The sequence below is a fragment of the Alligator mississippiensis genome, chromosome 14 (assembly GCF_030867095.1).
Source record: "Alligator mississippiensis isolate rAllMis1 chromosome 14, rAllMis1, whole genome shotgun sequence".
NCBI lineage: Eukaryota > Metazoa > Chordata > Crocodylia > Alligatoridae > Alligator > Alligator mississippiensis.
Genome location: NC_081837.1, coordinates 33,516,317 through 33,532,689, shown reverse-complemented (window position 1 = coordinate 33,532,689; position 16,373 = coordinate 33,516,317). Strand labels below are relative to the sequence as shown.

General features: G+C 52.2%; 1 protein-coding gene across 1 annotated transcript; it reads left to right on the top strand.

Moving 5' to 3' along the window:
- Positions 1 to 7,885: 7,885 nt before the first annotated feature.
- Positions 7,886 to 15,320, top strand: LOC132244746 (uncharacterized). Its single transcript, XM_059717155.1, has 8 exons — positions 7,886 to 7,933; positions 8,329 to 8,434; positions 8,536 to 8,631; positions 9,149 to 9,256; positions 9,693 to 9,828; positions 10,167 to 10,267; positions 11,001 to 11,153; positions 11,387 to 15,320. The coding sequence occupies exons 1-8, from the start codon at positions 7,911 to 7,913 to the stop codon at positions 11,528 to 11,530; spliced, it is 867 nt and encodes a 288-aa protein (XP_059573138.1). The 5' UTR covers positions 7,886 to 7,910; the 3' UTR covers positions 11,531 to 15,320.
- The last annotated feature ends 1,053 nt before the right edge of the window (positions 15,321 to 16,373 follow it).

The following is a 16,373-nucleotide window of genomic DNA, read 5'->3' as shown; positions in this document are numbered from 1 at the left end:
GAAGAGCTGCAGCAAGGAGCATCCCCTCTCAACCCCACCTGGGCCTTGGGAAGTATTGCACTTTTCTGGGAGGCGGTAATGTCTCCCACCCTCTTCTTATAACAGACAAAACTAAGCCCAGTTTTGGTGGCCTTTCCCTACAGTCAGTCTGTACTTACTAGTGAGTAAAATCAAAGGCTGACCAAAGGATTTCTTTCCTCGTATCCAGACCAGGTACAGACATTACGCTTTTACCAATGTAAGTGATCAGAAACCAGTCTATACCCATAACTGAACAGAAGTTTGGCACACAGACTGGTTTTAAGATGGCAGAAGCCGGTTTAAGATTTGCCCTCCCGCCAATCGAAAGGAGAATATGTGTTCTGTTTGCTACCAATCTAAACTGTGCCACTTACAGAAAACCACGTCACTTAGATCAATCCCTCAGATTTTTTGAACGCCTGTACCTAGCCTCAGTCTCTACTCACTCAACATGGCTTTGGAGATTTTTTTCAAACTTTTCATAACATTTCTTATCTTGGCTGAGACCCAGGAAAGGACGTTTCACTGGAGTGTGGCACTGTCCAGAGATTGCATGCAGGTAGGAAGAGAACATTGTAATCAAAACCATGATTGAATCTTAATGCACATACTATGATTATTTTATTGCCTAACCCTGGCAGATGGATGAAGGAATCTAAACAGATGAAAATTAAATTTACAGTAGATGAATTATATTGACAGTAAGAGAAAGAAAGCAAAGACAAAACACACCAGAGATACATGGTAAGATAGGCTGATGCTGAAATATATTGCATCTCCCGTGACTGCTTCTTGAACCATGGGGCAGAAAAAAGAAGAGGGCAATTTTTTTGGCATCGCTACAGAAAATTTCTTGTAGTTTCAGCTAGCCTTTAACAGCTGTGGTTCACAAATGTTTTTCAGTTCTGTACCCTTTTAAATTGTGTTATACTGCTGGATATCCCTATGATTCTGTGTTATGGATAATAAAAAAGTAATAGCGTATGTCACTACAACCACACTATAACCCTTCCAACATCTATCAAAGTACATTGTTGCCTAGAAAAGCTAATGCCTTTCTGAGCCAGTCAGTCTTTCAGGCATTACCCTGTCTTGCCTAACACCCGAAGAGATACGTAGAATTGTTCTCCATTTTTCTTTTTCTCCAACTATATTTCCCTTTCCCCTTCTGCTTTCCTATTCCTTTCTTTCACCTACTTTCTATACATTTCCAACACGCCGCGGGGTATGTGTGATTTTAGGATGTACCGTACCTTAAGAAATTATGTCCTATAGTAATGCCCAAGGATGAGAGATCAAGCTCATCCTTGGGCTCATCATCAAGCTGGCAGGGGGCCAGCTCACTATACAGCCCCACAAAATTATTGGTTTACACACACACACACATACACACTATGGTAGCAGGAGAGGAAAGGCTTGGTGGAGGGATTGGAGTCAAGGTGTGCGGGGACAGTGTCCAGGTCCTTTGCTTGGGGAAGGAAGGTGGGTGATAGCTACCTATCCTGGGCTCTGAGTTGATTCTCGATGGCCAGTCGGGGTCTTCTGTAGCAAGGTGTTGTCCAGAGGGGGTTGTCGGCAGGGCCTATGGGTGGATAGGTGGTGTGGCATAGTGCTGGTCCAGATGGAGAGGGCGTCCCAAAGAAATCACACACTACCATCCCTTTTACAGGGGTGGGCTACCTGTGTCTCCTATGGGAAGGGCATGTTGAGGTAAGGACATTCCTACTCGGATGTATAGGTGCAGATCCGGGTGTCCTCATTGTCTGGTGGGACACAATGGTGGGGTTGCTGGTTTTGTAGGGTCTTTGTCTTCCAAAAGTTGAGTTCCTATAGGTTCTTTATCTTACAAATGTTGGGTCTTGTCTCTGTTCCTGTCTGAGGCATGTGGTTCCTGGGTGAGTCAATGCAAGGGAATAGTCCGGTCGTTAAGTTGATGGTCCAGTCATTGAGTTGATCATTCAGTAGAGGCCTGCTATCATTATACCTCAAGCACCCTCATTCATTCCCTTTCATCCGGGAACCAATTTACATGAGACTGGTTAGACATGAGTCACAGTTACAACATACTATTCAATAAGTTGTGTCTGGGCAGAAGACACAAAAGGGAGGCTCGACATAAATAATGGAAACTTGACATTACTTGACATTACTTTACAGATGCAGGCCTAAATCATATCAATTCAATATAAAACATTAAACATCAATACAAACATAACAAAATATTATTGACAGTATAAAAGGGGCTTGTTACTATAAAGAAGTATAAAAACTTATCTTAGTTTCCCTAGTACTACTTGTAATTACTTAGAAGGGATAGAGAGGGCAGAGAGAAAGTCAGAAATGGTTGGGGAAGGGGAGGGAATATCTTTTTAAATAATAATAACAAAAGAAAAACTGGGGGTTTTGCTACAGGTCTACTTCAAAGCTATTTCCTAAAATCATAACTTCACTCCATCTGGAACTGGGGCAGGTACACATTGCTACTATTTGAGAGGTGAGTGTCTTTTCAAGCTCTAGAGATACAAACAAGGGAACCAGAATCCTAGGAGGACGGGCTAAAATCACCAAAGGAATGAATTAATGAGCAGGTCCAAACTTGATCTAACTTCCTAAAAGGAAACTGTGCACTACACAGTAAAGGGTGTTCAAATAATGTCAGTGCAGTCAGTGGCATTGAATGCTCTAATGGAGTCAGTTGTAGAATGGGAGGGGAAACAATGATTCAGTCCTTTTTTCCTATTGCTTATGAAAGAAGTGGTATTTTACCTTGGTCCCTGTGGCCATTGTGCAGATTGCGGGCCTTGTCTCAGTGAGTTAGGTGGTGGAATTCATGCTCTCGGGTGTTGGTGGTGGTGGTTGCGGTAGCCCAAGACTGACCAAAATCACAAATAGCACTAATATTCAAATCTCTTCTGTGTGTGGCTATAAAGTCTGCTGCAGGTGCATTCAAATTCATCCTGCAATCAAACTAGTCTTAACAATAAGCGCAAACAGTGGAAACCAGGTCATAACCCGCAGGAAGGTCCCATGGTAGCTGACGATTACCAGTGCAGTGTCTCCAAGTGCCCCTTCAAGGCACTAGGGGACTGATCCCAGCTCTAGCACTGGTTCTTTGGTGGCCTCATTCCTATCTCTCAAATGACCTCTCTACGGCTGCAGGTCACCTGTCCCATGCACTGCCTCTTCCTCAGGTGCCCAGCTGCGTTGTTAAACTTGTGAACTTGGCATCATTGGCAGGCCAGAGAGGAAGACAAGAGCTTGAGGAAGGAAAGAGGGAATACGGGAGAGCCATATTCAGGCTCGTCCTTTTGGATACTCTGCACTGGCTTGTCAGTGTTGCAGACCACCACTTGTGTTCATTCATCCATAGATACGCACTTGAACCAGGTGCTCTCCAAAATGTTCACAGAAATGTGAAAGCCGCCAAGGAACCAAATAAATACAAGTATCACTGGTTTCCAAACCATTCTGATTTTCCAAGTCAGAGAGTCTTAAACAGCACTCCTTTGGGGAACCTACAGCCCTCGGGGCTGGTTCAATTCCCTTGCTCTGCTCGTTGCCAATCTCCAGGCCAGTCTGGTGAAATGGCCAAGTAAAAGGGGCATTTTCTTCCCCCTTCACTTGGGGGTCAACTGATGTGCTCGCAGGACCGTGGGCCACCGGGGAGCGTGCAGCGTGGGCGAAGTAGGAAATGGGCGTGGACCTGGGGGCGGGGGAGCCTGGGGGGAGGGGGAGGGGCCTGGCGGAACTCATCCCCGGGCGTTGCCGCGGCAGCGTTCGTATCATCGCGCCGGCGCCGGGGAACGGCAGTCAGTTGCAGTCGGCGGCCGGAGCGGTGCTGACGGCTGTTCTCCATCTGGAGAGGAGCGGGTAAGTGAGGGATGGGGAAAGCTGCCCCCTCTTCTGCCACGACATGAGGTGAGCAAGGCTTGCAGACAGGACTCACCAGCCCCTTCCTCAGGCAGCATCAGCCCTGTTCAGACCATCCCATACACACCATTAGCCGAGCCCTGTACCAGCCTGCTCTCAACCCTGCCACAACACACACCTAACACCCGAACCTTGACAGAGGTGAAAGAGGGGAAGCACGGCAGTCAGTGTCCTGCCTCTACGAAATGTTGTCAATGTGCGCTCAAGAGGTCTGACGTAGAGGGCCATGCCCCCCCTGGTTAAATAGGGCAGCCAAACATGAGCGCCACGTTAGGATCACACCTCAGATTACCAGGTTGCGGCTCCAAAGGATGCAGTTTCGTCTAGGAAATGTTTGTATTCCTTCCTCCTTCTGCCTGTCACATCCTCAAACTCACCCATGAAACTATTAGCTAACAGCGTAGACAGCTCCTAACATTGCAACCCACAGAGGTGTCGCTCAATCACAACACCTCTTCACTGATCGCATTGAAAGATGCACTTCTTTCCTAGCCCCACAGTCAACAGATGCAACTATTTCAGACAAATCCATGAGAATGAAAGACACCTTTTGTTGTTGTTAGTGATTTTCTTGGTGACCGTCGCCGAGTCCCAGGAGAGCCTGTTCCAGACGAGGATTTCTTTCCTGTCACCTTTCCCCTGCACAAGCAGCTGAGGATCAGGTAATGAGACAATGCGCCCTGAGGCGCAGGTGGTTGTGAAGGTGGCAGGGAAGCAATGGTCTTTTCTGATGTCAGGTTGGGGATTACTAATGTTTTCTTCCAAGCGCGTGAGCAGTGCAGAGGAGCCCAAGTCACTCTGGAGGCCAAGCCCTGAATAGCACATGATAGGAATTGCTTGTGCTAATTTAACCTTGTCTGTGTATTTTATTTTTGATTCAGACCATCTCTGCCTGCCCTGGTGACTCCAGGTTGCCAAATCCTTCCTGCTCCAGGTCCCCCTATCCAGCCAGGACGGATGGCATCTGGCACCCCACCAGTGTAGAGGCAACAACCGTTGTTGGTTAAGGAGATACCGTGTTAGATATACTTAGGGTGCAAAACATGGGTACAGGCCTTGTCTGGAAAAAAGGAACTGGGTAAGAAAAGGTTGAGGGAGCACGCCTTCTGAGAAGAGAGGCCAAGAGCAGCCATGAGGGGCAATGCGCCTGTACAAGTTTATCCAGTTTTGCCACCGAGGGCTGTAAGGGGAAATCAGGGAGGGGCAGTTATGGCTGGGAGACAGGAAGGGAAGGGGGAAGGAGGAGGGATGCAGGAGAAAGGGAAGTGCTTTAATGTGTTTGTAGGGGAAGGGGCAGTGCACGACGGTGTATTCCAACAAGTCTCCTAATACATGGCAGAGTCCCCTTCCAGGTACAGGAGAGATCCACCTAGCTACATCAACTGAGACACCCAGCAGCTGCAGAGACTCCTGGGAGGCAGGACCCGTTGAGGCCAAGGACCACAGAAGAAGGCGAGGAAACCAGCCAGAGGGACTGCGAGACTCTACCTAGCAGTCCGCCAGCCCTCCAGGGCAAGTGAGTGGTCCGCAGCCTGTCCCAGCCGCCTTCCCATTTCTGGCCAGGGAGGAGCAGCTGTGGGCGGGAAACCATAACCCCAGAAGTGGTGACATCTCCTCTGGGGCTCTCCAGCACCATCATCAGTGTGTTTGCAAACATCCCCAAGGAGTGGAGGTCCCAACACCTCCCTTGCCAGGGGCTATTCCCCTGGCCACGTGTCCCGGGGGGCCCAAATCTGTGGAGCCTCTAACAGCTCACAGCTCCCAGAAAAGGTGCCCTACTTCCCAGGATGTATCCTGAGTCCCAACGTTCAGTCCCCCTGACTTGAATGAGGAGAGCAGGCAAGGGCAGGAGGAGGGAGTTGTTAGTTTAAACTAACTGAAGGTCTCTGGTCCTGAGCCAACAGCTTGGAAACCTCTGACAGCCAATAGCTGGCACCCAAGATTGAGGGGAAAGCATGGGATGTGGGGGAGTCACCCAGCTCGGGGAAGGGGCAGACAGACAAGTAGGGAGAGACAGCTTTGAACCCACACTCCTGACTGTTTCTGTGTCAGGATGGAGAGGCTGAGGTGGATCCTCAGAAAGAGGACGGCAAGAATGGCCCCAGGACAGGAGAAGGACAGGAAGAAACCTGAGGAGGAGGAGCAGGTCGGCCACCACCAGGCAGAGGCTGCATCAAGGAAGGGCAGGTGGTGGCACTGTCTCGTGGGCTGGACAAGAAGGGCACCTCCAGCAGCCACAGAAAAGCAGGGAGAGGAGCCAGTCAGGCCCCGATGGAGGTGGCCCAGGATACAGCTGGGCAGGCAGGGCCCAGCACCAACAGAGACCCCGGCACAGCCCCCGCGCAGCTCCAGCCCCAAACTCAGCAGCCAGGACCCCAGCGCTGAAGCCCAGCCGAAGGCCACTCCACGTGTGGCCTGGGAGGAGAAGCCAGGCTCCCCAGGGCAGGAGCTGCACAGGCCCTGCTTCAAGCTGGGCTCCAGCTCCTCCAGGGAGGACAGCGACAGCCCCCAGGAGGCTGTGGGCCTCCAGCAACATGCTGCCACCGCCAGAGGTGAGGTGACACCCAGACGTCCTGTGCAAACAGGGCAGTGACCCCTGAGTGCAGTGAGTCGCTCTGTGATGGGGCCGGGGGATCCCAGGGAGAGCAACAGCCTGAGTGACAGGAGGCCTCGCACCCCCAGTGTGGGCCACAGACATGGTCCTGGGTGGGGAGCGGGAAGAGGGAGCCTTGTACGTGAGGGTCCCCAAATCTCCCAGAGGGGCAGGCACCTCCCTGGGGTGCTGGGACAGGCGGGGCCTGAGGCAGTGCATGGAGAGGGGCCATACAGCACTTGGGCAGCCACGGGGCCATTTCCTGGGCTGCAGGAACGTGGACACACCTCTCCTCTGCATTGCCCCTCTGTTTCCCCTCAGCAGCAGCAGGCATCACAGTCTCTCCCTCTCCCTGCAGATACAGTCCTGCCCTTCTACAAGGCAGAGGAAGAGCAGAGGGAGGACTTCACCTACCTGGAGGAAGCCGCCCTCTCAGTCATCCTACGGCACCTCCAGAGCACGGACCAGGTAGGAACATCCCAGAGCTGGACCAGCACCAGCACCAGCCCGTCCACTCTCCCACCATGTGGCCCTCTGGGGAGGAGGAACCGAGTGAGCCACAGCCTTTGATGGGCACGTGCAGCCCACGTGGGCTGGGACCCTCGTCGGGGGTGCTTTTGTCCCAAACAACCTGGGGACCCCTCCCCACAGAGACCCCACCCCTGTGCCAGACCCCATTTGCCCAGGAGGAGATGTGGATTGAGAACGGGGGATACCACCAGATCTGAGCCCCACGCTCCCCTTGGGAGGGCAGGCAGGTCGCTGGCTATGAGCCGGCCTTTTCCCATTGTAACTTATGGTGTATGCAGACTGTGAATGAGGGGCTCACTTTCCTCCGTGCCATCCCCACGCTGTGCCTGGCTACAATGGAGAGGGGCGAGGACAGCCTGGAGCCGCCCTGCTGCAAAGCGGCACTTGTGGAGAGGATTGTGGTGAGTTCAAAAGAGCACTGGCTGCTTTGGGTCAGAAGTTAAGCAGCCAGGAGAGGATGTGTGAATGGGGGCTGGAGTGAAGAGGAGAGGGCAGGTGTTGCTAGGTGTGTGGATAGGGGGTAGAGAAGCGGGACATTGTGGGGTGAATGGGTACAGGGTGGTAGGGGAATGAGAGGGCTGGAGGACAGATGTGGGAGCGGGTGGGGAAACCGGGTGACCAACAGGGTGTTCATGAGCATGTCGGAGGGAAGAGGAGAGCCGTGTTCAGTGAGGGCAGAGGAGAGAACTAGTAGGGGGGGCCCAGGTTGGCGGTGGCATCCAGGTGCCCCAGGAGCACTGTGAGGTCTCCTTCTCACGCTCCCCCATGTGTGTCTCAGGTGCTGATTGACAAGCTGTCCCACTGTGAAGAGCCCAGCACCATCCTTCCTTACAGCATGGCTGTTGTTTGCATCCTCAGGTACTTGGTCATTTGTCTAACTTCACTAACTGCAGCACTGCTCAGTATCCTCCTTGGCCCAACCCCACCTAAACTAGTTCCTCTGCTTTGCTGATGGGGTGGGAATGTGTCCTTTCCCCAGGCTGGGTACTGAGTTTCCCTGTAGCGATGACACAAGGGCCTTCAGCAAAGGGGCGGCCGTGCGGATGCTGTAGGAGGGTCAAGGATCGGTGGGAAGGGCAAAAGAGGGGTCAGTGGGCCAACCCTGGGTAAATGGTGGCACACTTCAGCCTTCCTTGAGGTTTCAATTCATAGTATCGCCTCTGGGTGCCTATTTCCCTGTCGAGACCTGCCCACATCAGAGCCACTCCCAAGCCTACAGAGCTCCATCCAGACAGGCTCCTCTTTCCTGACAGCAAACTGAAGCCAGCCCTGGAGCCAGCCCTGGAATCGCGCCTCCTCTACACCGCCCTCCACAAGACCTTCCTGATGGCCACAGGGCACAACAGCCAGCACATCCAGGTACCTCTTTCTCTCACCGCACAGTCCCACCAGCCATCCCCTGGCAGACATGGCACAGGGCTTTCCAGCACTGACCCTCTTGGCTCTCTGTCCTCTTCCAGGGCATGCAGCGGATCAGCGTGGAGTACCTGGAGGCCACGCTGAGGTGTCTGCTGGCAACTGCCCCCAGCCTGGCCAGGCTGCAGTTCATCGGAGAGGTGAGCACCATGGGGAGAGGCTGGGTTTTGGGCGGGGGCAGCTTCAATGACCTGTGCACTGCAGGAGCTGGTCCTCAGAGAAGAATCCCTGGCTCCTTCCTTGGGATAGCAGTCTGGTGCAAGTTCAGCATGCCTATCCCTCAGGCATTATCCAGCGAGTGGTAGATGCCACTTTAGATATTGGGTTTGAAACTTGGCAGGTATACAGGATTTTGTCTCCTTCCTGTCATGCTGTCTATGTTCAGGGAGGAGAGGAGCAGCCCTGAGACAGAATCTGGTCCCAGCTTTAAGAGACAAGAACCAGCCCTGAGATGCAGAGGGAGGGGTCGGGGCTGGGAAAGGGGGTTTGGGGGCAGGGCCGTGCTGGGTGCAACAATCCCTTCTTACAGAGTTTGGCCCCCTGAGGCTGATGTTTTACCCTGGGCTTAAAGGGGCAGCACTCAGGAGCGGGCAGGGGTGAGGATCATTGGTACAACAGGAGCACGTGTCCACTGCCATGAACTTCTTCCACCCACAGCACTTGACCTTGTGGCTCCAGCTGGAAGATGAGAGGGACAGAGCCACGGCCATGAAGATCACCACCAGCCTGCTCTGCTTTGCAGTCTCCCTCCTCCCACAGTTTGAGGTAAACGAGCCTTGTGTCAGGTCCTGACTTTAGGCAGAGGCAGGGCTGGTGAAAAAGCCTGTGGGATAGCAGTGGCAGTGGTAAGTGCGGGATAGGAGAGAGGATCCCTGCATGGCAGAGTGAGGGCTGGGAAGTGGCTGTGTTTGATTCAAGGGCTTGTGCTCCTGGCTAAGAGCCCCTGTCTCAGGAGAGGACAGCAGCTGCCATAGAGTGCTCCAGGCAGATTCATGCCTGTCTCAGGAGTCGTGCTGCTCCTCCTGGAGCAACAAATGCAGGGAGTCCTCAGGGGGGCCCGCTCCTAGACACTTGGGTTCCTGCTGTATGGCAGGCAGAGGGATTTCGTTCTCAGACTTCAGGAGATGCACACGGCCCAGAGAGCCTGAGGTGATTGCCAGTCAGACATAGATGGACTCCCCTGTCCTCTGCCTTTCCTTAGGACTCGCCCAAGGTGCCCCTGGTGGGTGACCTGGTGGCCCTGCTGGGTCTGTGCATCAGCGACCCAGTGGAGGAGATCAGCCGCCAGGCCAAGGAGGGCCTCTCCCACCTCTACAAGATCTTGATGCATCAGAAGGGTATGGAAACCTTGAGTCCAGCTGTGGGAATCACCTAAGAAAATCAGCCTGTCCAGGGTCTGCAAGCTGGGAAGTTGACATAGGGGGAGAGTTCACGGAGACATGAGGGCAAAGTGGCCTCAGGGAGGGCAGGAGCAGCAGCCTTGAACTCAGGGGAGGGACTGTAGGGTGTTACATAACCCTTGGGCTACAGCCTGGCTTCAGTGAGATCAGGAGATTCCCCTCTTAGACATCATCTGTACCATGGCACCAATCCCAGGGTCTGCAGTTCAGAGCACTCACATGTTTTCAGTTCTGAAGCCAGAACAGCAGCTCTGACCAGCCTCTCTCTGTCCTAGGGCAAGACATCCAAGAGGCACAGGAGCTGTGGCCCATCAGCCAGCACCAGCACCACCTACACCGAATCCTCCTCTACATCGATCTGGCCACAACGGGAGAGGTAAGGATGCTCTGCCCATTCTGTACACCAGCTCAGGGGATGGGGCTGTGTTTCCCTGGAATACCTGCCTCCTGCCTTCAGGAGGAAGGCTCTACCTTCAGCCCACAGCACCCTCCATCAGGCTTAGAACGAGGAGCAAGGGTGCATGGTTGTATGTCCGAGTCCTAGTCGCGTCCACGGTTTGTATGTCTTGCGTGGTGTCATGCTAATGTGGCCCAAGGACAATCCCCTGGGAGGGAAGTTACTGCAGGACCCCACTGTCCCTCCCTGACTGACACTGGAGGTCCTGAGCTGGGCAGCTCTGACCTGGGGCTGGCAAGCAGCCAGCACACACCCACCATTGCTCCAACAGATCCTTGCAGGAAGTCCCATTCTGTGCAGAAGCGCAGACATGCTGTGCTCTTCTCTCCACAGTTAAAAAGCAGAACCACCCTCCCCTTGGGTTTCAGTAGGCAGCACTGTGAGCTTCCATCCCAGGCTACTTGACAGCCCTGTGTGAAAGGCAGGGAGAAGGCCAGGGCAGGAGAGGGGAACAAGACCTGAGTCCTCCTCTCCTTATCTGGACTTTGCATCCGCTGAGAGATTTGAAAGGCTGTCGAGCAGAGTGACCTGCCATGGCTCCAGCCAGGCTCTCATCCTCCCCACAGCCCATCAAAAGGGCAACGCATTCCAGTTCCTTGACAGGGAACCTGGCTCTGGGATGCAACAATGCCTTGTGTCCTGTGGGTTTCAGGCCTTCAGGAAGATCCTCTCCGAAGACCAGAGGAGAGCGTTTGCACAGAGGGCACTGCTGGGGATCCACCACATCACACTGCACGTGAGCCAGGCCGGGGTGGTTCTGCTCTACGCCATCCTGGGACAAGCTGGCCACCTGACGGGGGCAGAGGTGAGCAGCATGGTTGGATTCAGGAAATGAGTGGCAGGACACACACTCTCACTTCTAGCCAAGGAGAGGGTGATTTCTCGGTAGGGAAGCAAAAGACGGTGTGTGTTTGGTGGGGGACAACGCGTCTGGTAGACATGGCTTTGGGCTGGTTTGGGATTGTGCTGGCTCCAATGTCATTACCTGACTGTCCCTGGTGGCCCTGGAGTCCCTGACTGGTTTGTGTACCCTTGCAGGAGAAGGAAATTCCCGTCAGGGTACTGAGGAAGCTCCTGATCCTGAAATGCTTCCATCAGCTGCCCAAAGAGCTGCAGAGGCACAGTCATCTGGAGAGTGCCTCAAGGATCCCCTCCTCTCCGCAGCAGCCCCATCCATCCTGATGCAAGCGAAGGCTGGGTGTGAGGCCACGGATGCCAACTGCGAGGCATGGGACACGGTGTAGGGGAGGTCGGAGCCGTGTATATAAGCCCTAGGTATCAGCGTGTGGCAGGGCACTGCTAGTGCCTGCCACTTTAAGGGCTGGACCAGGCATCCAGCAAGTGCCTGATGGCAGCAGTCATTTTGACAACTTTGTATATAAAGGCTGCAGTCTGCTGCTGCCAGCCGAGGCAGAAACATCGCCTCGCTGAGCTGCAGCAGGAACAACCAGGCGGTAAGGGAAAGAGCTTATGGGGATGGCTAGGAGGCTCTTGGTCCTGGGCACGACCGAAAACTGCACCCTGCCGGGAATGGGTGGCCTGGTGGGGCTCCTAGTGGCGTGGGAGCCCCCAGGAAATGCCAGGCCAGTTACCACCCCGGTGAAAGGCGGGTCGGGGCGCCTTAATAACCCCAGCTCCCACAACCAGGTGGGTAACCCCATAGTAGGCCTGAGCCGGCGGACCCCTGTGAGAGAGCGGACTAGATGCTCACAATCCTGACTTGAGGCACCCTCAACTGGTCAGTGCTGGGGCCAGGATCAGAAGGGTCAAAAGGGCCAGGGGCCCACTGTGAGGGACGCCCAGAGCCAAGGGGCTGGGGTTTCTGACTGGCCTTGGAGGGGAGGCCAGGGCCTGTGTGGCCAAAGGTCCCGGGGTGTGGGGCACACCTGAGAGGGGGAAGAGTGCAGGGAGGTAGACAGCCCAGAATGAGGGCGGAGTAGGCCGCCTGATTGGAAGGAGCCAGTTGGGGTCCAGACTGGAGGATTACGGGGCCCAGGATGGGGCCAAAGATGCTAAGAACTGGGATGCCAGCTGTGAGGCATGAGCTGCAGCATAGGGGAGGATTTGGAGCTGCAGGTAACATCCCCAGGCATTCGGGCAAGAAATGGACAGCGTACCGCTTAATTAAGACCATCCTTTTGTATTGCCACGGTGTGGCAGGAAAGAGAGGCGGGCGCTTAGCCCAGAAATAGGTGGGCAGGAAGGGCCTCCTGTTACACAGTGCAAGTAAGTGGGCAGCTTCCTGCCATGTTCTCATCTTTCACCTGTATCATCAAGGTTGTGGCAGGTGAGGGAGGCGGGCGGTTAGCCCTGAGACAAGTGGGTGGGTCAACGATTTGACCGGCCCCAGGATGCCCACTTGTTACCAGTGGACAGGAGGATTAAGGTTCAACCAGACTGACCAGCAGCACTGGTGTTGCGGGGGACTCCTGCTTGGGACACCCCTCTGAATTTGGCTGGTGTTTGCGAGAGACGCACTGAAATTAGATTAAGGGTTCAAAAACATAAAAGGGATTGCTTTAGGACTAAGAGGAACATGAGAATAAAGAGTATAAAGGGTGATAATGACAAGGCAGGTAAACAATGGGAAGCACACACAATAATACCGATGCAGTACTTTACTAAATATCACAATCAGCTGGAAGGCCCAAATGAAATAACAGGAAAATGGAAAATGGCATCAAGGAAGCAGACAGTTAAGAACAGGGCAGAAAATTATGGCATCCAGAGGATGAAACCAGTCTGTCAATCCAAGGTGGTTCAAATAGGTTGGAAGGTCACCTGGGACTGGGTTGTTCAGCACTATTGCCTCACCCTCCATGTGGAGCAGAGAAGATTACACTCACCAGTCTCTTAGAATCGGATGCAGCCAGGCACAGCTCTCCCACAACTCCAATCGTAGCACCTTTGCCAGTGTAGTGAGAGAACAGCTGCTGATGAGTCAGGCAGTTGTGTGAACTATCCGAGGCCAAAGTACCCTTTATAGAACCTACCTGAACAGCATGTACCAAGAATGGAATCACCTTACTACGTCTTAGAGCTCATCGTGTTGTGAGAAACTGGTTATCAACTTTCAATATTGAGATTGGGCGGTAGGCTCCACATGTTAAACCTTTCTTTCACTTCTTGAGTAGAAAAATAGATAAAGCTGTTCTTGCTTCTCTAGACAGAATTCCATTTTCAACTATTTCACTGTACATAGTTTATAATAATTGTTGCCAGACTTTTTTGGAAAGTTTTCTAAAATTCAGATGGAAAACTGCCAGAGCTTTCCCCTCTCTAAGAAATGCAGCACCTCCGTAACTTTCTGTAACGTGATCTCCTTCTCTAGTTCAATTGCTTGACATATTCAAATCTAATTCATATAGCTTCTAATCTAATACTGTATTATCATTGGAGGTAATTATTGCAGAGATCTGCTATTTGATGCCTCTGCCTAAAGTCTTCTAGCCAATAACTTACCTGCCTTGTCACGCCACTCATAGTCATGTTAACTCTCTTGACCTGACATGCAATCCCATGTCAAAATGTTTATGTATCATCACAAGAGACTTATTCTGTCTGTCTGGAGCACTCTGATTAGTTGTCTTGGCAGCCAATCGCAATGCTGAAACTGAAACAACCAAAAGTGCAGACAGAATAAGACCATTTCAGACAGATATGTAGACAACTTAGAGGTAGAACGAAGCACTGGGGCGCTCTGCTGTGGAGTGGGTAGGGTCCGACGAGGGCACGGGGGTGAGGGGGCAGGGTTGAGAGGTGGGGAAATAAAGCAGTGAGGGGCCCGTTCCCCTTTTTTCCCCTCCAGAACCTGCCTGCCTCTCCTGCAGCCAGAGGGAGAGCTGCCAGTGGGATCTGAGCTGCTGGGGGCCTCCAGTGCTTCCCTGCATGGTGATGGTGCCCCACAGGACTGCCGGGCTGGGTGTCAGCGGGTGGGTGCTGCCCATGCAGTGCCGCCACCACAGCGGGAAGCACTGGAGTTCCCTGCAGCTCAGGGGCTGCATGAACCACTGGCAGCTCACTCCTCAGCCACGGGAGATGCAGGCAGGTACCGGGAGGAAAAAAAATGAAGATCAGGCCCCTCACTGTTTTTGTGGGGTTTTTTACTTGGCAGAGCCTGCCTGCATGAGTTGCCACTGGGTCTTACAGCCCCTGAGCTGTAGGAGGGCCTTGTACTTCCCGCAGCGGTGGCAGACCCCCACTGGGCCGGCTGGGCAGGGTGCTAGCTGCTCGGGTGCAGCCCCAGCTCTCAGGCAGTATCTGCCAGAACCAACAGTGCATGCGGCGCTGGAAGCCTGGGTGTTTTCAGGGAAACTCAGGCTTGGTGGGCTTCCAGCACCCCGCGCACCATCCCTGCCACCTTCCCACCACCTGGAACCACCCGGGAATGGACTGGCTGCCCCGGGATGGTAGTGGGATGGCAGCTGGGTGTGATGGCAGCCAGAGAAGGTGTCAGGGATGGGGTACGGGGCAGTGAATACCCACCAAGCCCAAGCTTCCTCCAGCACCCCATGTACCATCCCCATCGCCTCCTCCAGATAGGCCCCTTGTACATGTGAGGAATAGTGCTGTAATATGTTATGAAGAAAACTAATACACACGGGATGTGTTTTACTTTGCTATGTAAAAACTCAATTAAATCTTAACATGCCACCGAACCTGTACATGGTTACTCATTTAAATGGTTAAAAATGGGCAACGAAGCCACTTAAATGGGCTATTTCCTCACATATACAAGAGCTGTTAGTCACGTATACAAGGGCCCTCTTATTCTATGACTGTAACCAAGTCACAAGGTCAAACTTTTGACAAAATATGTGCTTGTATTCCTAAGCCTGTGTTTACACATGGACAGCTTTATGTAGCCATTTGAAGGGTGAGAATTTTTGATTCTGTTAAAGTATTCGGTCAATCACTATCCTAAAATCCTGTATTTAAAGTAATAATTTTGCAATAAAAATGTAATCACAAATGTTTTGTTGGTTTCATCTAGTTTTGAATTATTATTATTTTAATTTACACCCTTGGGGATCTTACTGCAATATTTAAACAGAAGTAAAACTCTAGATTCCTTTCATGTCATCACAGAAATACACCAAAGAAACCACACCAAAGCAAGTAACACATGCGCTGCGGGGGCCCAGGTGCTTCCCTCGGCGGCAGCGATTCCCCTGCAGCCACCCGGCTGAGAGCTAGACGCACTGGTGCAGCCCCAGCTCACAAGCAGCACCCACTGGATCCAATGGTGCACGGGGCGCCGGAAGCCTGGCCGTGCTCAGGGAAGCTCGGCCTTGGTGGTATTCCAGTGCCCCATGCACCGTCCCCGCCAGTAATAGATTGCAGTAGACTATCGATTCTTGGCAGTCAGTCACAATGGTTAATGACAGGCAGAATAAGCAGGGCATTATAATAGAAAATTTTAAAATGATGGAATAAGAAGATTTCAGGAAAGAAAATTTAAGAAGTCTGGAAGACTTAGAAGTCCTTCTAGTGAACATGAATATGACAGAATGCGAAACAGGCAAGCAAGAGAAAAAGGAATTGGCTGAAGAAAGAAAACAACCTTTAGAAGCTGACTGAAGAAATCATTTAGCAGTAGTACTTGGTCAAAGGATTACTAAAAATCCTGTATTTAAAGAAATACTTTTGCAATAAAAACTTAAGTGTGACTGTTTTGAGGTTTTCAGCTAGTTGGAGTTCTGTTTTGCTTTTGTGAGGGATCTAAATATATTTTCATTTTGTGGAACTAGTTTATGTGCTCTTTCATGATGTGAAATATCTTGCTCTGCTGCAAATAACATTTGAGACCTGTCTTTTGCCCTTTCATTAGCACACTTTATCTATTTCCCCCTAAAAAGTAGCTTTTCAAGGTTCCCTAACCAGTCACAGCAGATGACATGTAATGCCTGTTGTCTTCAGTAAACTATGCGATCGATTTCTCCATTGCTCACAGAATTTAGTATCTTTAAGCAATGAAGTATGAAGCTTCCAGCTTCCCTTGTTCTTAATACGATGATTTAAATCC

Excerpts from the sequence above, each read along its gene's own strand:
- LOC132244746 (XM_059717155.1), top strand. The coding sequence starts at position 7,911 with ATGGCTGTTGTTTGCATCCTCAG. Across the intron at positions 9,257-9,692 it reads CCCTCCTCCCACAGTTTGAG|GACTCGCCCAAGGTGCCCCT; the intron begins GTAAACGAGCCT and ends GCCTTTCCTTAG. Across the intron at positions 10,268-11,000 it reads ATCTGGCCACAACGGGAGAG|GCCTTCAGGAAGATCCTCTC; the intron begins GTAAGGATGCTC and ends TGTGGGTTTCAG.